At 48.9% G+C, this 27,705-nt stretch overlaps 1 protein-coding gene across 1 annotated transcript in view; it reads left to right on the top strand.

The window, feature by feature from the left end:
• Positions 1-21,460, top strand: part of LOC129842173 (eukaryotic translation initiation factor 3 subunit H) — an 83,838-nt gene extending 62,378 nt beyond the window's left edge. Inside the window, exon 3 of the mRNA XM_055910601.1 lies at positions 21,261-21,460. Coding sequence (XP_055766576.1) covers positions 21,261-21,445 — 185 coding nt within the window. The 3' untranslated portion in view covers positions 21,446-21,460. The remainder of the gene's footprint in view (positions 1-21,260) is intronic.
• Positions 21,461-27,705: the final 6,245 nt, after the last annotated feature.

The following is a 27,705-nucleotide window of genomic DNA, read 5'->3' as shown; positions in this document are numbered from 1 at the left end:
GATGAGGATATGAATAGACCATTCACCTGCTCCATATGTACGGTACGATGAGGATCTGATAGACCACCTGCTCCGTATGTACGGTACGATGAGGATCTGAACAGACCATTCACCTGCTCCATATGTACGGTACGATGAGGATCTGATAGACCATTCACCTGCTCCGTATGTACGGTACGAGGAGGATCTGATAGACCATTCACCTGCTCCATATGTACGGTACGATGAGGATCTGAATAGACCATTCACCTGCTCCGTATGTACGGGACGAGGAGGATCTGAACAGACCATTCACCTGCTCCATATGTACGGTACGATGAGGATCTGAACAGACCATTCACCTGCTCCATATGTACGGTACGATGAGGATCTGATAGACCATTCACCTGCTCCATATGTACGGTACGATGAGGATCTGAATAGACCATTCACCTGCTCCATATGTACGGTACGATGAGGATCTGAACAGACCATTCACCTGCTCCATATGTACGGTACGATGAGGATCTGATAGACCACCTGCTCCATATGTACGGTACGATGAGGATCTGATAGACCACCTGCTCCATATGTACGGTACGATGAGGATCTGAACAGACCATTCACCTGCTCCGTATGTGCGGTACGATGAGGATCTGATAGACCACCTGCTCCGTATGTACGGTACGATGAGGATCTGAATAGACCATTCACCTGCTCCATATGTACGGTACGATGAGGATCTGAACAGACCATTCACCTGCTCCATATGTACGGTACGATGAGGATCTGATAGACTATTCACCTGCTCCATATGTACGGTACGATGAGGATCTGATAGACCACCTGCTCCGTATGTACGGTACGATGAGGATCTGATAGACCATTCACCTGCTCCATATGTGCGGTACGATGAGGATCTGAACAGACCATTCACCTGCTCCATATGTACGGTACGATGAGGATCTGATAGACCATTCACCTGCTCCATATGTACGGTACGATGAGGATCTGATAGACCACCTGCTCCATATGTACGGTACGATGAGGATCTGAACAGACCATTCACCTGCTCCATATGTACGGTACGATGAGGATCTGATAGACCACCTGCTCCGTATGTACGGTACGATGAGGATCTGAATAGACCATTCACCTGCTCCATATGTACGGTACGATGAGGATCTGATAGACCACCTGCTCCATATGTACGGTACGATGAGGATCTGATAGACCATTCACCTGCTCCATATGTACGGTACGATGAGGATCTGATAGACCACCTGCTCCGTATGTACGGTACGATGAGGATCTGATAGACCACCTGCTCCATATGTACGGTACGATGAGGATCTGATAGACCATTCACCTGCTCCATATGTACGGTACGATGAGGATCTGAACAGACCATTCACCTGCTCCATATGTACGGTACGATGAGGATCTGAACAGACCATTCACCTGCTCCGTATGTACGGTACGATGAGGATCTGATAGACCACCTGCTCCATATGTACGGTACGATGAGGATCTGAATAGACCATTCACCTGCTCCGTATGTACGGTACGAGGAGGATCTGATAGACCATTCACCTGCTCCGTATGTACGGTACGATGAGGATATGAATAGACCATTCACCTGCTCCATATGTACGGTACGATGAGGATCTGATAGACCACCTGCTCCGTATGTACGGTACGATGAGGATCTGAACAGACCATTCACCTGCTCCATATGTACGGTACGATGAGGATCTGATAGACCATTCACCTGCTCCGTATGTACGGTACGAGGAGGATCTGATAGACCATTCACCTGCTCCATATGTACGGTACGATGAGGATCTGAATAGACCATTCACCTGCTCCGTATGTACGGGACGAGGAGGATCTGAACAGACCATTCACCTGCTCCATATGTACGGTACGATGAGGATCTGATAGACCATTCACCTGCTCCATATGTACGGTACGATGAGGATCTGAATAGACCATTCACCTGCTCCATATGTACGGTACGATGAGGATCTGAACAGACCATTCACCTGCTCCATATGTACGGTACGATGAGGATCTGATAGACCCCCTGCTCCGTATGTACGGTACGATGAGGATCTGAACAGACCATTCACCTGCTCCATATGTACGGTACGATGAGGATCTGATAGACCACCTGCTCCATATGTACGGTACGATGAGGATCTGATAGACCACCTGCTCCATATGTACGGTACGATGAGGATCTGAACAGACCATTCACCTGCTCCGTATGTGCGGTACGATGAGGATCTGATAGACCACCTGCTCCGTATGTACGGTACGATGAGGATCTGAATAGACCATTCACCTGCTCCATATGTACGGTACGATGAGGATCTGAACAGACCATTCACCTGCTCCATATGTACGGTACGATGAGGATCTGATAGACTATTCACCTGCTCCATATGTACGGTACGATGAGGATCTGATAGACCACCTGCTCCGTATGTACGGTACGATGAGGATCTGATAGACCATTCACCTGCTCCATATGTGCGGTACGATGAGGATCTGAACAGACCATTCACCTGCTCCATATGTACGGTACGATGAGGATCTGATAGACCATTCACCTGCTCCATATGTACGGTACGATGAGGATCTGATAGACCACCTGCTCCATATGTACGGTACGATGAGGATCTGAACAGACCATTCACCTGCTCCATATGTACGGTACGATGAGGATCTGATAGACCACCTGCTCCGTATGTACGGTACGATGAGGATCTGAATAGACCATTCACCTGCTCCATATGTACGGTACGATGAGGATCTGATAGACCACCTGCTCCATATGTACGGTACGATGAGGATCTGATAGACCATTCACCTGCTCCATATGTACGGTACGATGAGGATCTGATAGACCACCTGCTCCGTATGTACGGTACGATGAGGATCTGATAGACCACCTGCTCCATATGTACGGTACGATGAGGATCTGATAGACCATTCACCTGCTCCATATGTACGGTACGATGAGGATCTGAACAGACCATTCACCTGCTCCATATGTACGGTACGATGAGGATCTGAACAGACCATTCACCTGCTCCGTATGTACGGTACGATGAGGATCTGATAGACCACCTGCTCCATATGTACGGTACGATGAGGATCTGAATAGACCATTCACCTGCTCCGTATGTACGGTACGAGGAGGATCTGATAGACCATTCACCTGCTCCGTATGTACGGTACGATGAGGATATGAATAGACCATTCACCTGCTCCATATGTACGGTACGATGAGGATCTGATAGACCACCTGCTCCGTATGTACGGTACGATGAGGATCTGAACAGACCATTCACCTGCTCCATATGTACGGTACGATGAGGATCTGATAGACCATTCACCTGCTCCGTATGTACGGTACGAGGAGGATCTGATAGACCATTCACCTGCTCCATATGTACGGTACGATGAGGATCTGAATAGACCATTCACCTGCTCCGTATGTACGGGACGAGGAGGATCTGAACAGACCATTCACCTGCTCCATATGTACGGTACGATGAGGATCTGATAGACCATTCACCTGCTCCATATGTACGGTACGATGAGGATCTGAATAGACCATTCACCTGCTCCATATGTACGGTACGATGAGGATCTGAACAGACCATTCACCTGCTCCATATGTACGGTACGATGAGGATCTGATAGACCCCCTGCTCCGTATGTACGGTACGATGAGGATCTGAACAGACCATTCACCTGCTCCATATGTACGGTACGATGAGGATCTGATAGACCATTCACCTGCTCCGTATGTACGGTACGAGGAGGATCTGATAGACCATTCACCTGCTCCATATGTACGGTACGATGAGGATCTGAATAGACCATTCACCTGCTCCGTATGTACGGGACGAGGAGGATCTGAACAGACCATTCACCTGCTCCATATGTACGGTACGATGAGGATCTGATAGACCATTCACCTGCTCCATATGTACGGTACGATGAGGATCTGAATAGACCATTCACCTGCTCCATATGTACGGTACGATGAGGATCTGAACAGACCATTCACCTGCTCCATATGTACGGTACGATGAGGATCTGATAGACCACCTGCTCCATATGTACGGTACGATGAGGATCTGATAGACCACCTGCTCCATATGTACGGTACGATGAGGATCTGAACAGACCATTCACCTGCTCCATATGTACGGTACGATGAGGATCTGAACAGACCATTCACCTGCTCCATATGTACGGTACGATGAGGATCTGAACAGACCATTCTCCTGCTCCATATGGACGGTACGATGAGGATCTGAATAGACCATTCACCTGCTCCATATGTACGGTACGATGAGGATCTGAATAGACCATTCACCTGCTCCATATGTACGGTACGATGAGGATCTGATAGACCATTCACCTGCTCCATATGTACGGTACGATGAGGATCTGATAGACCATTCACCTGCTCCATATGTACGGTACGATGAGGATCTGATAGACCATTCACCTGCTCCATATGTACGGTACGATGAGGATCTGAACAGACCATTCACCTGCTCCATATGTACGGTACGATGAGGATCTGAACAGACCATTCACCTGCTCCATATGTACGGTACGATGAGGATCTGATAGACCACCTGCTCCATATGTACGGTACGATGAGGATCTGAACAGACCATTCACCTGCTCCATATGTACGGTACGATGAGGATCTGAATAGACCATTCACCTGCTCCATATGTACGGTACGATGAGGATCTGATAGACCACCTGCTCCGTATGTACGGTACGATGAGGATCTGAATAGACCATTCACCTGCTCCGTATGTACGGTACGATGAGGATCTGATAGACCACCTGCTCCGTATGTACGGTACGATGAGGATCTGAATAGACCATTCACCTGCTCCATATGTACGGTACGATGAGGATCTGAATAGACCATTCACCTGCTCCGTATGTACGGTACGATGAGGATCTGATAGACCACCTGCTCCATATGTACGGTACGATGAGGATCTGATAGACCACCTGCTCCATATGTACGGTACGAGGAGGATCTGATAGACCATTCACCTGCTCCGTATGTACGGTACGAGGAGGATCTGATAGACCATTCACCTGCTCCATATGTACGGTACGATGAGGATCTGAATAGACCATTCACCTGCTCCGTATGTACGGGACGAGGAGGATCTGAACAGACCATTCACCTGCTCCATATGTACGGTACGATGAGGATCTGATAGACCATTCACCTGCTCCATATGTACGGTACGATGAGGATCTGAATAGACCATTCACCTGCTCCATATGTACGGTACGATGAGGATCTGAACAGACCATTCACCTGCTCCATATGTACGGTACGATGAGGATCTGATAGACCACCTGCTCCATATGTACGGTACGATGAGGATCTGATAGACCACCTGCTCCATATGTACGGTACGATGAGGATCTGAACAGACCATTCACCTGCTCCATATGTACGGTACGATGAGGATCTGAACAGACCATTCACCTGCTCCATATGTACGGTACGATGAGGATCTGAACAGACCATTCTCCTGCTCCATATGGACGGTACGATGAGGATCTGAATAGACCATTCACCTGCTCCATATGTACGGTACGATGAGGATCTGAATAGACCATTCACCTGCTCCATATGTACGGTACGATGAGGATCTGATAGACCATTCACCTGCTCCATATGTACGGTACGATGAGGATCTGATAGACCATTCACCTGCTCCATATGTACGGTACGATGAGGATCTGATAGACCATTCACCTGCTCCAAATGTACGGTACGATGAGGATCTGAACAGACCATTCACCTGCTCCATATGTACGGTACGATGAGGATCTGAACAGACCATTCACCTGCTCCATATGTACGGTACGATGAGGATCTGATAGACCACCTGCTCCATATGTACGGTACGATGAGGATCTGAACAGACCATTCACCTGCTCCATATGTACGGTACGATGAGGATCTGAATAGACCATTCACCTGCTCCATATGTACGGTACGATGAGGATCTGATAGACCACCTGCTCCGTATGTACGGTACGATGAGGATCTGAATAGACCATTCACCTGCTCCGTATGTACGGTACGATGAGGATCTGATAGACCACCTGCTCCGTATGTACGGTACGATGAGGATCTGAATAGACCATTCACCTGCTCCATATGTACGGTACGATGAGGATCTGAATAGACCATTCACCTGCTCCGTATGTACGGTACGATGAGGATCTGATAGACCACCTGCTCCATATGTACGGTACGATGAGGATCTGATAGACCACCTGCTCCATATGTACGGTACGAGGAGGATCTGATAGACCATTCACCTGCTCCATATGTACGGTACGATGAGGATCTGAATAGACCATTCACCTGCTCCGTATGTACGGTACGAGGAGGATCTGATAGACCATTCACCTGCTCCGTATGTACGGTACGATGAGGATCTGATAGACCATTCACCTGCTCCATATGTACGGTACGATGAGGATCTGATAGACCATTCACCTGCTCCATATGTACGGTACGATGAGGATATGAATAGACCATTCACCTGCTCCATATGTACGGTACGATGAGGATCTGATAGACCACCTGCTCCATATGTACGGTACGATGAGGATCTGAACAGACCATTCACCTGCTCCGAATGTACGGTACGATGAGGATCTGAACAGACCATTCACCTGCTCCGTATGTACGGTACGATGAGGATCTGATAGACCATTCACCTGCTCCATATGTACGGTACGATGAGGATCTGATAGACCATTCACCTGCTCCATATGTACGGTACGATGAGGATCTGATAGACCATTCACCTGCTCCATATGTACGGTACGATGAGGATCTGAACAGACTATTCACCTGCTCCATATGTACGGTACGATGAGGATCTGATAGACCATTCACCTGCTCCATATGTACGGTACAATGAGGATCTGAACAGACCATTCACCTGCTCCATATGTACGGTACGATGAGGATCTGAACAGACCATTCACCTGCTCCGTATGTACGGTACGATGAGGATCTGATAGACCATTCACCTGCTCCATATGTACGGTACGATGAGGATATGAATAGACCATTCACCTGCTCCATATGTACGGTACGATGAGGATCTGATAGACCACCTGCTCCATATGTACGGTACGATGAGGATCTGAACAGACCATTCACCTGCTCCGTATGTACGGTACGATGAGGATCTGAACAGACCATTCACCTGCTCCGTATGTACGGTACGATGAGGATCTGATAGACCATTCACCTGCTCCATATGTACGGTACGATGAGGATCAGAACAGACCATTCTCCTGCTCCATATGTACGGTACGATGAGGATCTGAACAGACCATTCTCCTGCTCCATATGTACGGTACGATGAGGATCAGAACAGACCATTCTCCTGCTCCATATGTACGGTACGATGAGGATCTGAACAGATCATTCACCTGCTCCATATGTACGGTACGATGAGGATCAGAACAGACCATTCTCCTGCTCCATATGTACGGTACGATGAGGATCTGAACAGACCATTCTCCTGCTCCATATGTACGGTACGATGAGGATCAGAACAGACCATTCTCCTGCTCCATATGTACGGTACGATGAGGATCTGAACAGATCATTCACCTGCTCCATATGTACGGTACGATGAGGATCTGAACAGATCATTCACCTGCTCCATATGTACGGTACGATGAGGATCTGATAGACCACCTGCTCCGTATGTACGGTACGATGAGGATCTGAACAGACCATTCACCTGCTCCATATGTACGGTACGATGAGGATCTGATAGACCACCTGCTCCATATGTACGGTACGACGAGGATCTGAACAGACCATTCACCTGCTCCATATGTACGGTACGATGAGGATCTGAATAGACCATTCTCCTGCTCCATATGTACGGTACGATGAGGATCTGATAGACCACCTGCTCCATATGTACGGTACGATGAGGATCTGAACAGACCATTCACCTGCTCCATATGTACGGTACGATGAGGATCTGAACAGACCATTCACCTGCTCCATATGTACGGTACGATGAGGATCTGAACAGACCATTCACCTGCTCCATATGTACGGTACGATGAGGATCTGATAGACCACCTGCTCCGTATGTACGGTACGATGAGGATCTGAACAGACCATTCACCTGCTCCATATGTACGGTACGATGAGGATCTGATAGACCATTCACCTGCTCCATATGTACGGTACGATGAGGATCTGATAGACCATTCACCTGCTCCATATGTACGGTACGATGAGGATCTGATAGACCACCTGCTCCATATGTACGGTACGATGAGGATCTGAACAGACCATTCACCTGCTCCATATGTACGGTACGATGAGGATCTGATAGACCACCTGCTCCATATGTACGGTACGATGAGGATCTGAACAGATCATTCACCTGCTCCATATGAACGGTACGATGAGGATCTGATAGACCACCTGCTCCGTATGTACGGTACGATGAGGATCTGAACAGACCATTCACCTGCTCCATATGTACGGTACGATGAGGATCTGATAGACCACCTGCTCCATATGTACGGTACGATGAGGATCTGAACAGACCATTCACCTGCTCCATATGTACGGTACGATGAGGTTCTGAATAGACCATTCTCCTGCTCCATATGTACGGTACGATGAGGATCTGATAGACCACCTGCTCCGTATGTACGGTACGATGAGGATCTGATAGACCATTCACCTGCTCCATATGTACGGTACGATGAGGATCTGAACAGACCATTCACCTGCTCCATATGTACGGTACGATGAGGATCTGAACAGACCATTCACCTGCTCCATATGTACGGTACGATGAGGATCTGAACAGACCATTCACCTGCTCCATATGTACGGTACGATGAGGATCTGATAGACCACCTGCTCCGTATGTACGGTACGATGAGGATCTGAACAGACCATTCACCTGCTCCATTTGTACGGTACGATGAGGATCTGATAGACCATTCACCTGCTCCATATGTACGGTACGATGAGGATCTGATAGACCACCTGCTCCGTATGTACGGTACGATGAGGATCTGAACAGACCATTCACCTGCTCCATATGTACGGTACGATGAGGATCTGATAGACCATTCACCTGCTCCATATGTACGGTACGATGAGGATCTGATAGACCACCTGCTCCATATGTACTGTACGATGAGGATCTGAACAGACCATTCACCTGCTCCATATGTACAGTACGATGAGGATCTGATAGACCACCTGCTCCATATGTACGGTACGATGAGGATCAGAACAGACCGACAGTCTTAACATTTAGTTGTGTTTTGAAATATCCCCCCTAGACCATATCATCAAGGTGTCTCATTCATATGCAGGGTAGGAACCGTAGGCACAGAGTGGTGGGGAGTGTAGACAGACACACAACACAATCACCAAAGCAAATGGGAATCAACAGCAAACTCGTTCCCCGTCTCCCCTCGTTCCCCGTCGTCCCCCGTTCCCCGTCTCCCCCCGTTCCCCGTCTCCCCTCGTTCCCCGTCTCCCCTCGTTCCCCTTCTCCCCTCGTTCCCCGTCTCCCCCCGTCTCCCCTCGTTCCCCGTCTCCCCTCGTTCCCCGTCTCCCCCCGTTCCCCCGTCTCCCCTCGTTCCCCGTTCCCCGTCTCCCCCCGTTCCCCCGTCTCCCCTCGTTCCCCGTCTCCCCTCGTTCCCCGTCTCCCCTCGTTCCCCGTCCCCCCCCGTTCCCCGTCCCCCCCCGTTCCCCGTCTCCCCTCGTTCCCCGTCGTCTCCCCTCGTTCCCCGTCGTCTCCCGTCTCCCCTCGTTCCCCGTCTCCCCTCGTTCCCCGTCGTCCCCCGTTCCCCCGTCTCCCCTCATTCCCCGTCTCCCCCCGTTCCCCGTCGTCCCCCGTTCCCCATCGTCCCCCGTCGCCCCTCGTTCCCCGTCTCCCCATCGTCCCCCGTCTCCCCTCGTTCCCCATCGCCCCTCGTTCCCCGTCTCCCCCGACTGACTGATTGATAGCAGAACCAACCGGTCTAAAGAAATGACTGAAGAATTGCTCACGTTCGTCCCAAATAGAGGACTATTCCCCTTTATTTTTATAGTGCACTACTTTTGTTTAAAACTAGTGTACTATATAGGGAATAGGGTGCAGTTTGGGGACGAATGCTAGGAAGAGGAGAGGTGAGAAGGCTGGGTCACATTGTCGCTGTGATTATATAATAGACCTGGCTATTCTCTGGGATAAGGAAGCTTCTAGACCACAGTATTATCTCTCTGGTTGGATTGGAGCTTGTGTGTGTGTGTGTGTGTGTGTGTGTGTGTGTGTGTGTGTGTGTGTGTGTGTGTGTGTGTGTGTGTGTGTGTGTGTGTGTGTGCCAGGAGCATTGTGGTTCAGAGACGTGAAGTAGGATGTCAGACAGCACCTGGAAACCAACCGGACTCTGATTGAGCTCGGCTAGAGTGACGGTCCTTGAACTGCACCCTATTCCCTATATAGTACACTACGGTTACCGCTAGCCCTGTGTGCGGAATAGGGGACCATTTGGAACGTATCTGTTGATATGTGACTCACTCTACTTGGATTTTGCTTCCACTGATTCTCTTCCACTTGTTGGTTCTAGTGTGCTGAGCAGAAATACAAGTTATTGTGACCTACTTACCAAACCTGAGATAAATCTACATTTAACCCAGTTCTGTCTGTAAGGCTGAGAGATCCTCCCTGGTATTTAACCCGGTTCTGTCTGTATTGCTGTAAGGCTGAGAGCTCCTCCCTGGTATTTAACCCGGTTCTGTCTGTATTGCTGTAAGGCTGAGAGCTCCTCCCTGGTATTTAACCCGGTTCTGTCTGTAAGGCTGAGAGCTCCTCCCTGGTATTTAACCCGGTTCTGTCTGTATTGCTGTAAGGCTGAGAGCTCCTCCCTGGTATTTAACCCGGTTCTGTCTGTAAGGCTGAGAGATCCTCCCTGGTATTTAACCCGGTTCTGTCTGTATTTCTGTGAGGCTGAGAGGTTCTGCCAGGGCCGGCCAGGGTCTGGGGCTGTGTTTGTGTGGGGTGGGTGGGCGCCGAGGCCAGCACCTCTCCTAAATGTGTCCTGTCATCTGTCCCATAGTCTGCTTTAAGCCAGCCTGTAGTCATGGGTTCTCAACTTAAGTCTTTCTCACTCCTGCCGGCTCCTCTCTGTCTTCCTTTCCGGTTCCTCCTCATCCTCCTCCTCCTCCCCTCTGTCTCCCTCATGTAGCCTAGCTCCCTCTCCTGTTCTTCCTCCTCCCCCTCCTCCCTCTTCTTGTCTCTCTCCATCTATTTATTTTTCCCCAGTCCTCCTACCATCACTTTAACTGTTGCTAAGGCCAGAACAGCCAGTCACTGAATCCCCAGTCCTCCTCCCATCAGTTTAACTGTTGCTAAGGCAAGAACAGCCAGTCACTGAATCCCCAGTCCTCCTCCCATCAGTTTAACTGTTGCTAAGGCAAGAACAGCCAGTCACTGAATCCCCAGTCCTCCTCCCATCAGTTTAACTGTTGCTAAGGCCAGAACAGCCAGTCACTGAATCCCCAGTACCCCTCCCATTAGTTTAACTGTTGCTAAGGCCAGAACAGCCAGTCACTGAATCCCCAGTCCTCCTCCCATCAGTTTAACTGTTGCTAAGGCCAGAACAGCCAGTCACTGAATCCCCAGTCCTCCTCCCATCAGTTTAACTGTTGCTAAGGCCAGAACAGCCAGTCACTGAATCCCCAGTCCTCCTCCCATCAGTGTAACTGTTGCTAAGGCCAGAGCAGCCAGTCACTGAATCCCCAGTCCTCCTCCCATCAGTGTAACTGTTGCTAAGGCCAGAACAGCCAGTCACTGAATCCCCAGTCCTCCTCCCATCAGTTTTACTGTTGCTAAGGCCAGAACAGCCAGTCACTGAATCCCCAGTCCTCCTCCCATCACTTTAACGGTTGCTAAGGCCAGAGCAGCCAGTCACTGAAGCCCCAGTCCTCCTCCCATCAGTTTAACGGTTGCTAAGGCCAGAACAGCCAGTCACTGAATCCCCAGTCCTCCTCCCATCAGTTTAACTGTTGCTAAGGCCAGAACAGCCAGTCACTGAAACCAGCTCCTTTGAGGGTGTCCAGTATGTAGAGAGCCTAATAAGAATCTGTTCTTTACTGTCGAGTTATTCCTTTTGAAAGGGAATCACAATGCCTTTTAAAAAGCTCAAGGTCTTATCAAGGAATGATGCTATGTCTCTGTCACCTCTTAATGTCTCCTCGCTCTCTCTCTGTGTGTTTCTCTCAATTCAATTTAAGGGCTTTATTGGCATGGGAAACATATGTTTACATTACCAAAGCAAGTGAAATAGATAATAAACAAAAGTGAAATAAACAATAAAAATGAACAGTAAACATTACACTCACAGAGGTTCCAAAAGAATAAAGACATTTCAAATGTCATATTATTTATTTATATACAGTGTTGTAAGGGGGTGCAAATGGTTAAAGTACAAAAGGGGAAAATAAATAAACATAAATATGGGTTGTATTTACAATGGTGTTTGTTCTTCACAGGTTGACCTTTACTTGTGACAACAGAACTCTCTGTGTGTGTCTCTCTCTCTCTCTCTCTCTCTGTGTGTGTGTGTGTGTGTGTGTGTGTGTGTGTGTGTGAGTGAGAGAGATACCTACCCATTAACTCCCCGTCTCTTCGTTGACTGTAACCAGCGTCTAGGCCTGGGTGATATCTAGCTGTAACCAGCATCTAGTCCTGGGTGATATCCAGCTGTAACCAGCGTCTAGTCCTGGGTGATATACAGCTATAACCAGCGTCTAGTCCTGGGTGATATCAAGCTGTAACCAGCGTCTAGGCCTGGGTGATATCCAGCTGTAACCAGCGTCTAGTCCTGGGTGATATCCAGCTGTAACCAGCGTCTAGGCCTGGGTGATATCCAGCTGTAACCAGCGTCTAGTCCTTGGTGATATCAAGCTGTAACCAGCGTCTAGGCCTGGGTGATATCCAGCTGTAACCAGCGTCTAGGCCTGGGTGATATCCAGCTGTAACTAGCGTCTAGTCCTGGGTGATATCCAGCTGTAACCAGCATCTAGTCCTGGGTGATATCCAGCTGTAACCAGCATCTAGGCCTGGGTGATATCCAGCTGTAACTAGCGTCTAGTCCTGGGTGTTATACAGCTGTAACCAGCGTCTAGGCCCGGGTGATATACAGCTGTAACCAGCGTCTAGTCCTGGGTGATATCCAGCTGTAACCAGCGTCTAGGCCTGGGTGATATCCAGCTGTAACCAGCGTCTAGTCCTGGGTGATATCCAGCTGTAACCAGCGTCTAGTCCTGGGTGATATCCAGCTGTAACCAGCGTCTAGTCCTGGGTGATATCCAGCTGTAACCAGCGTCTAGGCCTGGGTGATATCCAGCTGTAACCAGCGTCTAGTCCTGGGTGATATCCAGCTGTAACCAGCGTCTAGGCCTGGGTGATATCCAGCTGTAACCAGCGTCTAGTCCTGGGTGATATCCAGCTGTAACCAGCGTCTAGGCCTGGGTGATATCCAGCTGTAACCAGCGTCTAGGCCTGGGTGATATCCAGCTGTAACCAGCGTCGTGGCCTGGGTGATATCCAGCTGTAACCAGCGTCTAGTCCTGGGTGATATCTAGCTGTAACCAGCGTCTAGTCCTGGGTGATATACAGCTGTAACCAGCGTCTAGGCCTGGGTGATATCCAGCTGTAACCAGCGTCTAGGCCTGGGTGATATCCAGCTGTAACCAGCGTCTAGTCCTGGGTGATATACAGTTGTAACCAGCGTCTAGTCCTGGGTGATATCCAGCTGTAACCAGCGTCTAGGCCTGGGTGATATCCAGCTGTAACCAGCGTCTAGTCCTGGGTGATATCAAGCTGTAACCAGCGTCTAGGCCTGGGTGATATCCAGCTGTAACCAGCGTCTAGTCCTGGGTGATATCAAGCTGTAACCAGCGTCTAGTCCTGGGTGATATACAGCTGTAACCAGCGTCTAGGCCTGGGTGATATCCAGCTGTAACTAGCGTCTAGGCCTGGGTGATATCCAGCTGTAACCAGCGTCTAGGCCTGGGTGATATCCAGCTGTAACCAGCGTCTAGTCCTGGGTGATATCCAGCTGTAACCAGCGTCTAGTCCTGGGTGATATCCAGCTGTAACCAGCGTCTAGGCCTGGGTGATATCCAGCTGTAACTAGCGTCTAGTCCTGGGTGATATCCAGCTGTAACCAGCGTCTAGGCCTGGGTGATATACAGCTGTAACCAGCGTCTAGGCCTGGGTGATATCCAGCTGTAACCAGCGTCTAGGCCTGGGTGATATCCAGCTGTAACTAGCGTCTAGTCCTGGGTGATATCCAGCTGTAACCAGCGTCTAGGCCTGGGTGATATACAGCTGTAACCAGCGTCTAGGCCTGGGTGATATCCAGCTGTAACCAGCGTCTAGTCCTGGGTGATATCCAGCTGTAACCAGCGTCTAGTCCTGGGTGATATCCAGCTGTAACCAGCGTCTAGTCCTGGGTGATATCCAGCTGTAACCAGCGTCTAGGCCTGGGTGATATACAGCTGTAACCAGCGTCTAGTCCTGGGTGATATACAGCTGTAACCAGCGTCTAGTCCTGGGTGATATCCAGCTGTAACCAGCGTCTAGTCCTGGGTGATATACAGCTGTAACCAGCGTCTAGTCCTGGGTGATATACAGCTGTAACCAGCGTCTAGTCCTGGGGTATATCCAGCTGTAACCAGCGTCTAGTCCTGGGTGATATCCAGCTGTAACCAGCGTCTAGGCCTGGGTGATATCCAGCTGTAACCAGCGTCTAGTCCTGGGTGATATACAGCTGTGACCAGCGTCTAGGCCTGAGTGATATCCAGCTGTAACCAGCGTCTAGGCCTGGGTGATATCCAGCTGTAACCAGCGTCTAGTCCTGGGTGATGTACAGCTGTAACCAGCGTCTAGTCCTGGGTGATATCCAGCTGTAACCAGCGTCTAGGCCTGGGTGATATCCAGCTGTAACCAGCGTCTAGGCCTGGGTGATATCCAGCTGTAACCAGCGTCTAGTCCTGGGTGATATCCAGCTGTAACTAGCGTCTAGGCCTGGGTCATATACAGCTGTAACCAGCGTCTAGTCCTGGGTGATATCCAGCTGTAACTAGCGTCTAGGCCTGGGTCATATACAGCTGTAACCAGCGTCTAGTCCTGGGTGATATCCAGCTGTAACCAGCGTCTAGTCCTGGGTGATATCCAGCTGTAACCAGCGTCTAGTCCTGGGTGATATCCAGCTGTAACCAGCGTCTAGGCCTGGGTGATATCCAGCTGTAACCAGCGTCTAGGCCTGGGTGATATCCAGCTGTAACCAGCGTCTAGTCCTGGGTGATATCCAGCTGTAACCAGCGTCTAGTCCTGGGTGATATCCAGCTGTAACCAGCGTCTAGTCCTGGGTGATATCCAGCTGTAACCAGCGTCTAGTCCTGGGTGATATCCAGCTGTAACTAGCGTCTAGTCCTGGGTGATATCCAGCTGTAACCAGCGTCTAGTCCTGGGTGATATCCAGCTGTAACTAGCGTCTAGTCCTGGGTGATATCCAGCTGTAACCAGCGTCTAGTCCTGGGTGATATCCAGCTGTAACTAGCGTCTAGTCCTGGGTGATATCCAGCTGTAACCAGCGTCTAGTCCTGGGTGATATCCAGCTGTAACCAGCGTCTAGTCCTGGGTGATATCCAGCTGTAACCAGCGTCTAGTCCTGGGTGATATCCAGCTGTAACCAGCGTCTAGTCCTGGGTGATATCCAGCTGTAACCAGCGTCTAGTCCTGGGTGATATCCAGCTGTAACCAGCGTCTAGGCCTGGGTGATATACAGCTGTAACCAGCGTCTAGTCCTGGGTGATATACAGCTGTAACCAGCGTCTAGTCCTGGGTGATATCCAGCTGTAACCAGCGTCTAGTCCTGGGTGATATACAGCTGTAACCAGCGTCTAGTCCTGGGTGATATACAGCTGTAACCAGCGTCTAGTCCTGGGGTATATCCAGCTGTAACCAGCGTCTAGGCCTGGGTGATATCCAGCTGTAACCAGCGTCTAGTCCTGGGTGATATACAGCTGTAACCAGCGTCTAGTCCTGGGGTATATCCAGCTGTAACCAGCGTCTAGGCCTGGGTGATATCCAGCTGTAACCAGCGTCTAGTCCTGGGTGATATACAGCTGTAACCAGCGTCTAGTCCTGGGTGATATCCAGCTGTAACCAGCGTCTAGTCCTGGGTGATATACAGCTGTAACCAGCGTCTAGTCCTGGGTGATATACAGCTGTAACCAGCGTCTAGTCCTGGGGTATATCCAGCTGTAACCAGCGTCTAGTCCTGGGGTATATCCAGCTGTAACCAGCGTCTAGGCCTGGGTGATATCCAGCTGTAACCAGCGTCTAGTCCTGGGTGATATCCAGCTGTAACCAGCGTCTAGTCCTGGGTGATATACAGCTGTAACCAGCGTCTAGTCCTGGGGTATATCCAGCTGTAACCAGCGTCTAGTCCTGGGTGATATCCAGCTGTAACCAGCGTCTAGGCCTGGGTGATATCCAGCTGTAACCAGCGTCTAGTCCTGGGTGATATCCAGCTGTAACCAGCGTCTAGGCCTGGGGTATATCCAGCTGTAACCAGCGTCTAGTCCTGGGGTATATCCAGCTGTAACCAGCGTCTAGGCCTGGGTGATATCCAGCTGTAACCAGCGTCTAGTCCTGGGGTATATCCAGCTGTAACCAGCGTCTAGGCCTGGGTGATATACAGCTGTAACCAGCGTCTGGGTCCTGGGGTATGTCCAGCTGTAACCAGCGTCTAGGCCTGGGTGATATCCAGCTGTAACCAGCGTCTAGGCCTGGGTGATATCCAGCTGTAACCAGCGTCTAGTCCTGGGTGATATCCAGCTGTAACCAGCGTCTAGTCCTGGGTGATATACAGCTGTAACCAGCGTCTAGTCCTGGGTGATATCCAGCTGTAACCAGCGTCTAGTCCTGGGTGATATCCAGCTGTAACCAGCGTCTAGTCCTGGGGTATATCCAGCTGTAACCAGCGTCTAGTCCTGGGTGATATCCAGCTGTAACCAGCGTCTAGTCCTGGGTGATATCCAGCTGTAACCAGCGTCTAGTCCTGGGTGATATCCAGCTGTAACCAGCGTCTAGTCCTGGGTGATATCCAGCTGTAACCAGCGTCTAGTCCTGGGTGATATCCAGCTGTAACCAGCGTCTAGTCCTGGGTGATATCCAGCTGTAACCAGCGTCTAGTCCTGGGTGATATCCAGCTGTAACCAGCGTCTAGTCCTGGGTGATATCCAGCTGTAACCAGCGTCTAGTCCTGGGTGATATCCAGCTGTAACCAGCGTCTAGTTCTGGGTGATATCCAGCTGTAACCAGCGTCTAGGCCTGGGTGATATCCAGCTGTAACCAGCGTCTAGTCCTGGGTGATATCCAGCTGTAACCAGCGTCTAGTCCTGGGTGATATCCAGGGCTATGTGGAAATAGCCACGCGGGGGGTATTTCAGTACCGTCACATTTTTATATTGAAAGTCAAGTATATTATTATTTTCTCCTCAGAAGAATAGTCAGGGGCGTGCGACTACAGTTTTCCTTCACACAAAAACCCATTAGTGAAACACATTCAGCAGGGAATAACTTCATTTTTATCAGATGACAACAGAAGTGCACCGCTGTTTGTCTGGCAGCCACATAGGTAAATGAGCCTATAATGAAACACTACATTTTTTTGTGTGGAAAAAAACGATGCATATCCGTATTTCTAATGTTTTTCAGAGAAAGAATGTAGCCAGCTACATTTCCTGACGTTTTTCTTCAAGTTAATCTTTACTTAGGAAGGTAGGCTGGACTGGGGAACAGTAGCTATATGTTAATCTATACCTAGGAAGGTAGGCTGGACTGGGGAACAGTAGCTATATGTTAATCTATACCTAGGAAGGTAGACTGGACTGGGGAACAGTAGCTATATGTTAATCTATACCTAGGAAGGTAGACTGGACTGGGGAACAGTAGCTATATGTTAATCTATACCTAGGAAGGTAGACTGGACTGGGGAACAGTAGCTATATGTTAATCTATACCTAGGAAGGTAGGCTGGACTGGGGAACAGTAGCTATATGTTAATCTATACCTAGGAAGGTAGGCTGGACTGGGGAACAGTAGCTATATGTTAATCTATACCTAGGAAGGTAGACTGGACTGGGGAACAGTAGCTAATCTATACCTAGGAAGGTAGACTGGACTGGGGAACAGTAGCTATATGTTAATCTATACCTAGGAAGGTAGGCTGGACTGGGGAACAGTAGCTATATGTTAATCTATACCTAGGAAGGTAGGCTGGACTGGGGAACAGTAGCTAATCTATACCTAGGAAGGTAGACTGGACTGGGGAACAGTAGCTATATGTTAATCTATACCTAGGAAGGTAGGCTGGACTGGGGAACAGTAGCTATATGTTAATCTATACCTAGGAAGGTAGGCTGGACTGAGGAACAGTAGCTAATCTATACCTAGGAAGGTAGACTGGACTGGGGAACAGTAGCTATATGTTAATCTATACCTAGGAAGGTAGGCTGGACTGGGGAACAGTAGCTAATCTATACCTAGGAAGGTAGACTGGACTGGGGAACAGTAGCTATATGTTAATCTATACCTAGGAAGGTAGGCTGGACTGGGGAACCGTAGCTATATGTTAATCTATACCTAGGAAGGTAGACTGGACTGGGGAACAGTAGCTATATGTTAATCTATACCTAGGAAGGTAGGCTGGACTGGGGAACAGTAGCTAATCTATACCTAGGAAGGTAGACTGGACTGGGGAACAGTAGCTATATGTTAATCTATACCTAGGAAGGTAGGCTGGACTGGGGAACAGTAGCTATATGTTAATCTATAACTAGGAAGGTAGGCTGGACTGGGGAACAGTAGCTATATGTTAATCTATACCTAGGAAGGTAGGCTGGACTGAGGAACAGTAGCTATATGTTAATCTATACCTAGGAAGGTAGGCTGGACTGGGGAACAGTAGCTATATGTTAATCTATAACTAGGAAGGTAGACTGGACTGGGGAACAGTAGCTATATGTTAATCTATACCTAGGAAGGTAGGCTGGACTGGGGAACAGTAGCTATATGTTAATCTATACCTAGGAAGGTAGGCTGGACTGAGGAACAGTAGCTATATGTTAATCTATACCTAGGAAGGTAGACTGGACTGGGGAACAGTAGCTATATGTTAATCTATACCTAGGAAGGTAGGCTGGACTGGGGAACAGTAGCTATATGTTAATCTATACCTAGGAAGGTAGACTGGACTGGGGAACAGTAGCTATATGTTAATCTATACCTAGGAAGGTAGGCTGGACTGGGGAACAGTAGCTATATGTTAATCTATACCTAGGAAGGTAGACTGGACTGGGGAACAGTAGCTAATCTATACCTAGGAAGGTAGACTGGACTGGGGAACAGTAGCTATATGTTAATCTATACCTAGGAAGGTAGACTGGACTGGGGAACAGTAGCTAATCTATACCTAGGAAGGTAGGCTGGACTGAGGAACAGTAGCTATATGTTAATCTATACCTAGGAAGGTAGGCTGGACTGGGGAACAGTAGCTATATGTTAATCTATACCTAGGAAGGTAGACTGGACTGAGAACAGTAGTGGGGGCTGGTTGGGGGTCCAGAATGAGTGTTTAGGGGTTTGGAGGCCACAGCTGGCCAATGAGACACGGATTAATCAATTTCTCTCTCCTCTATCTCCGTCTCTCTCTCTCCGTCTCTCCGTCTCTGTTACTTAATAGCCAGACCTGTGTGTGTCTGGCTCTGGCTGCGTCCTGTGATTGACTGGGATGGTACACACACAAACAGTCACACTCTGCTTGATGTGTAAATGTGATGTCTGTCCTAGTTAACCTCCCAGTGCTGTCTGTCTCTGGTCTTCCTCTACTCTATTCTGTCTGTCAGTGGGAGGCCAGGGGACCAACGGTGAGGAATATGGCTGATTCCCCAGCAGAGAGGGAGATGGTTGATTCAGTCTGCTGTCATGTATTTATAACTCACCTGATAGATGGAAAAAGTAAAAAATGTCTCCTCTTTTCCCTCTGTCTCTGTCCATCCTCTCTTCTCCCTCTGTCTTTCTGTCCCCCCCCCCCCACCCTCTCTCCCCCCACCCTCTCTCCCCCCCACCCTCTCTCCTCCACCTCTCCCCCCCCCCTCCCCCACCCTCCCCCCCCCACCCTCTCTCCCCCCCACCCTCTCTCCCCCCCACCCTCTCTCCTCCACCTCTCCCCCTCCCCCCACCCTCGCTCCCCCCCCCACCCTCGCTCCCCCCACCCTCTCTCCTCCACCTCTCCCCCCACCCCCTCTCCCCCCCCCCACCCTCTCTCCTCCACCCACCCCCCACCCTCTCTCCCCCCACCCTCTCCTCCCCCCCACCCTCTCTCCTCCACCTCTCCCCCCCCCACCCTCTCTCCTCCACCTCTCCCCCTCTCTCCCCCCTCTCTCCTCCCCCCCACCCTCTCTCCTCCACCTCTCCCCCTCTCCTCCCCCCCACCCTCTCTCCTCCACCTCTCCCCCCCCCCACCCTCTCTCCTCCACCTCTCCCCCTCTCCTCCCCCCCACCCTCTCTCCTCCACCTCTCCCCCTCCTCCCCACCCTCTCTCCTCCACCTCTCCCCCTCTCTCCCCCCACCCTCTCTCCTCCCCCCCACCCTCTCTCCTCCACCTCTCCCCCTCTCCTCCACCTCTCCCCCTCTCCTCCACCTCTCCCCCTCTCCCCCCCACCCTCTCTCCTCCCCCCCACCCTCTCTCCCCCTCCCCCCCCACCCTCTCTCCTCCACCTCTCCCCCCCCCCCCACCCTCTCTCCTCCACCTCTCTCCCCCTCCCCCCCACCCTCTCTCCTCCACCTCTCTCCCCCTCCCCCCCCACCCTCTCTCCTCCACCTCTCCCCCCCCCCCCCACCCTCTCTCCTCCACCTCTCTCCCCCTCCCCCCCACCCTCTCTCCTCCACCTCTCTCCCCCTCCCCCCCACCCTCTCTCCTCCACCTCTCCCCCTCTCCCCCCCACCCTCTCTCCTCCCCCCCCACCCTCTCTCCTCCCCCCCACCCTCTCTCCCCCTCCCCCCCCACCCTCTCTCCTCCACCTCTCCCCCCCCCCCCCCACCCTCTCTCCTCCCCCTCTCCCCCTCTAGTCCAGTATCAGATGGAGATGATGCGTTCTCTTCGTCATGTCAACATTGACCATCTTCATGTGGGCTGGTACCAGTCTACCTATTATGGATCGTTTGTCAGCCGGGCCCTGCTGGACTCTCAGTTCAGTTACCAGCACGCCATCGAGGAGTCTGTCGTGCTCATCTACGGTAAGTCATCCGTCTGACGCACACACACGCACACACACACCTCACAAGGCTGCAAAGGTGTGAGCCATGCTCACCTCTACAGTAAGTGGAGATTGGATGGAAACTAAAGTTATATAGCTCACACACGCACACACCTCACACGCACACACCTCACACGCACACGCACACGCACACACACACACACACACACACACACACACACACACACACACACACACACACACACACACCTCACACACACACGCACACCTCACACACACCACACACACACCTCACACACACCACACACACACGCACGCACACACCTCACACACACACACACACACACACACAGACACACAGACACACAGATGGTCCAGATGGTGCCACTCTAAATAGGGTCAGGGTTAGTAATATACTAAAGCTTTCATCGGTAGAAAAACTACTTTCAGACGGTTTTTGACAGGGTTTTCTCAGCCCTCGTCCTCGTGTCATGTTACCTACTGCGCTTTCAGAAGGTATTCACACACCTTTTGACTTTTTCCACATTTTTATTGTTACAAAGTGGGATTAAAATGTATTTTATTGTATTTTTTGGTTGTTGTCAATGATCTACATAAAATATTCTGTCAAATTTAGCAGAAAAATCAAAATGTCTTTGTAAGCAACATCAAGTGTATATTTGGCTTTGTGTTTTATGTTATTGGAAGGTGAATTAATCTCCCAGTGTCTGTTGGAAAGCAGACTAAGCCAGGTTTTCCTCTAGGATGTTGCCTGTGCTTAGCTTCATTACGGCTATGTTAAACCCTAAAAAGTTCCTACATACTCAACTGGCGGACCGGAGTCGGACCCAGAACCGGGTCAATGCGGACTGCAAGATACAGTACCAGTCAAAAGTTTAGACATGCCTACTCCTTCAAGGGTTTTTCTATATTTTTACTATTTTCTACATTGTAGAATGATAATGAAGACATCAAAACTATGAAATAACACAAATGGAATCATGTAATAACCAAAAAAAGTGTTCAACAAATCAAAATATATTTTAGATTCTTCAAAGTAGCCACCCTTTGCCTTGATGACAGCTTTGCACATGCTTGGCATTCTCTCAACCAGCTTCACCTGGAATGCTTTTCCAACAGTCTTGAAGGAGTTACTACCTATGCTGAGCACTTGTTTTCTGCTTTTCCTTCACTCTGCGGTCCAACTCATCCCAAACCATCTCCATTGGGTTGAGGTCGGGTGATTGTGGAGGTCAGGTCATCTGATGCAGCACTCCATCACTCTCCTTCTTGGTCAAATAGCCCTTACACAGCCTGGAGGTGTGTTGGGTCATAGCCCTTACACAGCCTGGAGGTGTGTTGGGTCATTGTGCTGTTGAAAAACAAATGATAGTCCCAAACCAGATGGGATGGCGTATCACTGCAGAATGCTGTGGTAGCCATGCTGGTTAAATGTGCCTTGAATTCTAAATAAATCACAGTGTCACCAGCAAAGCACCATCACACCTCCTCCTCCATGCTTCACGGTGGGAACCACACCATCACACCTCCTCCTCCATGCTTCACGGTGGGAACCACACATGCAGAGATCATCCGTTCACCTACTTTGCGTCTCACAAAGACACGGCGGTTGGAACCAAAAATCTCAAATTTGGACTCGTCAGACCAAAGGACAGATTTTCACTGGTTGAATGTCCATTGCTCGTGTTTCTTGGCCCAAGCAAGTCTCTTCTTATTGGTGTCCTTTTAAAAAAATTTTTTAGCTTGGCAAGTCAGTTACGAACACATTCTAATTTTACAATGCCAGCCTAACCCGGACAACGCTGGGCCAATTGTGCACAGCCCCATGGGATTCCCGATCACGGCCGGTTGTGACAAAGCCCAAGATCAAACCACCGAGATGCAGTGCTTTAGACCACTGTGCCACTCGGGAGCCCAAAAATAGTAGTGGTTTCTTTGCAGCAATTCGACCATGAAGGCCTGATTTCTCACGCAGTTTCCTCTGAACAGTTGATGTTGAGATGTGTCTGTTACTTGGACTCTGTGAAGCATTTATTTGGGCTGCAATCTGAGGTGCAGTTAACTCTAATGAACTTATCCTCTGCAGCAGAGGTAACTCTGGGTCTTCCTTTCCCGTGGCGGTCCTCATGAGAGCCAGTTTCATCATAGCGCTTGATGGTTTATGCGGCTGCACTTGAAGAAACTTTCACAGTTGTCGACATTTTCCAGGTTTGACTGATCTTCATGTCTGAAAGTAATGATGGACTGTCGTTTCTCTTTGCTTATTTGAGCTGCTCTTGCCATAATATCGACTTGGTCTGTTACCAAATAGAGCTATGTTCTATATTAAACATCTACCGTGCCACAACACAACTGATTGGCTCAAACACTTTAAGAAGGAAAGAAATTGCACAGATTAACTTTTAACAAGGCACACCTGTTAAGTGAAATGCACTCCAGGTGACTACCTCATGAAGCTGGTTGAGAGAATGCCAAGAGTGTGCAAAGCTGTCAAGGCAAAGGGTGGCTACTTTGAAGAATCTCAAATATAAAATATATTTTGATTTGTTTAACACTTTTGTTTGGTTACTACAAGATTCCATATGTGTTATTTCATAGTTTTGATGTCTTCATTATTATTCTACAATGTAGAAAATAGTAAAAAATAAAGAAAAACCCTTGAATGAGTAGGCATTTTATTTTTTACTCTGTTGGGCTTCGACCCATGGTATCATATAAACACACATAAGACATGGAAGAATGTGTAGAATTGCAGGAAATTAGCTTTAAAACAGGGAGAGAAAAAATAATCTGCCCCATGTAAAATGTGTAGAAAACATAAGTCCACGTTGACATTATGGGTTATTGTTGGAAGGCCAATGACAACAACAACAAAAAAAAAATATCTAAATTTGATCAATTTTCAAATCAAGCTGTACCACAACAACACGTGTAAAAAGTCAGAAACGGATGTGAATACTTCCTGAAGGCGGCGTGTACCTAAATGAGGTTTGATGATTGATCACATGACCCGGGCCATGTCCTCTGATGCCTCTGTCAGTAGCTGTGTTTCAGGAAGGCTTCATGATGGTCTGAATATGAGAAAGACTTGAACATCTTGGCCCCATGTTCTGTTATAATCTCCACCCGGCACAGCCAGAAGAGGACTGGCCACCCCTCATAGCCTGGTTCCTCTCTAGGTTTCTAATCTCTACCCGGCACAGCCAGAAGAGGACTGGACACCCCTCATAGCCTGGTTCCTCTCTAGGTTTCTTCCTAGGTTTTGGCCTTTTCTAGGGAGTTTTTCCCTAGCCACCGTGCTTCTACACCTGCATTGCTTGCTGTTTGGGGGGTTTTAGGCTGGGTTTCTGTACAGCACTTTGAGATATCAGCTGATGTAAGAAGGGCTTTATAAATACATTTGATTTGATTGATTACATCCTCATGATATTGCTCTGACAGGTCTTCCTCCATTAGTGCCCTGTCCTCAGACATCTTCAGGGTGACCTCTGCACCACATGGTTACCCTATTCCCTGTTATAGTAGTGCACTACTCTTTTTGTTACCAAGCGCTCTGTGGGGACACGTTCCTCAGTTTAACAGTGGAGAGACGGATGTTCCCTGACTGTGTGTCAGGAAGACCAGCAGTTCATAACTCACTCAGTCTTCTGTATGTTTAATGAGGGGCCGCTGTTAATCCGTTGGCAATCAATAATGAAGTGAATACCTAGTATTCATTCCAAATGGCACCCTATTGTCTATATAGGGCTCTCTGGTCAAAAGTAGTGCGCTATATAAGGAATAGGGTGCCATCTATATAGGGTGCCATCTATATAGGGTGCCATCTATATAGGGTGCCATCTATATAAGGAATAGGGTGCCATCTATATAGGGAATAGGGCGCCATCTATATAGGGAATAGGGTGCCATCTATATAGGGTGCCATCTATATAGGGAATAGGGTGCCATCTATATAGGGAATAGGGTGCCATCTATATAAGGAATAGGGTGCCATCTATATAGGGAATAGGGCGCCATCTATATAGGGAATAGGGTGCCATCTATATAGGGAATAGGGTGCCATCTATATAGGGAATAGGGCGCCATCTATATAGGGAATAGGGTGCCATCTATATAGGGAATAGGGTGCCATCTATATAGGGAATAGGATGCCATCTATATAGGGAATAGGGTGCCATCTATATAGGGAATAGGGTGCCATCTATATAGGGAATAAGGTGCCATCTATATAGGGAATAGGGTGCCATGTATATAGGGAATAGGGTGCCATCTATATAGGGAATAGGGTGCCATCTATATAGGGAATAGGGTGCCATCTATATAGGGAATAGGGTGCCATCTATATAGGGAATAGGGTGCCATCTATATAGGGAATAGGGTGCCATCTATATAGGGAATAGGGTGCCATCTATATAGGGAATAGGATGCCATGTATATAGGGAATAGGGTGCCATGTATATAGGGAATAGGGTGCCATGTATATAGGGAATAGGGTGCCATGTATATAGGGAATAGGGTGCCATGTATATAGGGAATAGGGTGCCATGTATATAGGGAATAGGGTGCCATGTATATAGGGAATAGGGTGCCATCTATATAGGGAATAGGGTGCCATCTATATAGGGAATAGGGTGCCATCTATATAGGGAATAGGGTGCCATCTATATAGGGAATAGGGTGCCATCTATATAGGGAATAGGGTGCCATCTGGGATGCAAACAGCTCTAAATGGATCAAAGCGCCTCAGAGGAATCTCCATTAACACAGAGAGGGAGTAGTGAGGGGAAATGGCTTTTTATAACACAGAGAGGGGGTAGTGAGGGGAAATGGCTTTTTATAACACAGAGAGGGTGTAGTGAAGGGAAATGGCTTTTTATAACACAGAGAGGGTGTAGTGAGGAGAAATGGCTTTTTATAACACAGAGAGGGAGTAGTGAGGGGAAATGGCTTTTTATAACACAGAGAGGGAGTAGTGAGGGGAAATGGCTTTTTATAACACAGAGAGGGAGTAGTGAGGGGAAATGGCTTTTTATAACACAGAGAGGTAGTGAGGGGAAATGGCTTTTTATAACACAGAGAGGGAGTAGTGAGGGGAAATGGCTTTTTATAACACAGAGAGGGGGTAGTGAGGGGAAATGGCTTTTTATAACACAGAGAGGGAGTAGTGAGGGGAAATGGCTTTTTATAACACAGAGAGGGAGTAGTGAGGGGAAATGGCTTTTTATAACACAGAGAGGGAGTAGTGAGGGGAAATGGCTTTTTATAACACAGAGAGGGAGTAGTGAGGGGAAATGGCTTTTATAACACAGAGAGGGAGTAGTGAGGGGAAATGGCTTTTTATAACACAGAGAGGGAGTAGTGAGGGGAAATGGCTTTTTATAACACAGAGAGGGGGTAGTGAGGGGAAATGGCTTTTTATAACACAGAGAGGGAGTAGTGAGGGGAAATGGCTTTTTATAACACAGAGAGGGAGTAGTGAGGGGAAATGGCTTTTATAACACAGAGAGGGGGTAGTGAGGGGAAATGGCTTTTTATAACACAGAGAGGGGGTAGTGAGGGGAAATGGCTTTTTATAACACAGAGAGGGAGTAGTGAGGGGAAATGGCTTTTTATAACACAGAGAGGGTGTAGTGAGGGGAAATGGCTTTTTATAACACAGAGAGGGGGTAGTGAGGGGAAATGGCTTTTTATAACACAGAGAGGGAGTAGTGAGGGGAAATGGCTTTTTATAACACAGAGAGGGGGTAGTGAGGGGAAATGGCTTTTTATAACACAGAGAGGGAGTAGTGAGGGGAAATGGCTTTTTATAACACAGAGAGGGAGTAGTGAGGGGAAATGGCTTTTTATAACACAGAGAGGGGGTAGTGAGGGGAAATGGCTTTTTATAACACAGAGAGGGGGTAGTGAGGGGAAATGGCTTTTTATAACACAGAGAGGGAGTAGTGAGGGGAAATGGCTTTTTATAACACAGAGAGGGTGTAGTGAGGGGAAATGGCTTTTTATAACACAGAGAGGGGGTAGTGAGGGGAAATGGCTTTTTATAACACAGAGAGGGAGTAGTGAGGGGAAATGGCTTTTTATAACACAGAGAGGGAGTAGTGAGGGGAAATGGCTTTTTATAACACAGAGAGGGAGTAGTGAGGGGAAATGGCTTTTTATAACACAGAGAGGGAGTAGTGAGGGGAAATGGCTTTTTATAACACAGAGAGGGGGTAGTGAGGGGAAATGGCTTTTTATAACACAGAGAGGGAGTAGTGAGGGGAAATGGCTTTTTA

Source organism: Salvelinus fontinalis, unplaced genomic scaffold, assembly GCF_029448725.1.
Source record: "Salvelinus fontinalis isolate EN_2023a unplaced genomic scaffold, ASM2944872v1 scaffold_0021, whole genome shotgun sequence".
Taxonomy (NCBI): Eukaryota; Metazoa; Chordata; class Actinopteri; order Salmoniformes; family Salmonidae; genus Salvelinus; species Salvelinus fontinalis.
This window is presented reverse-complemented; position numbering and strand designations above follow the sequence as displayed.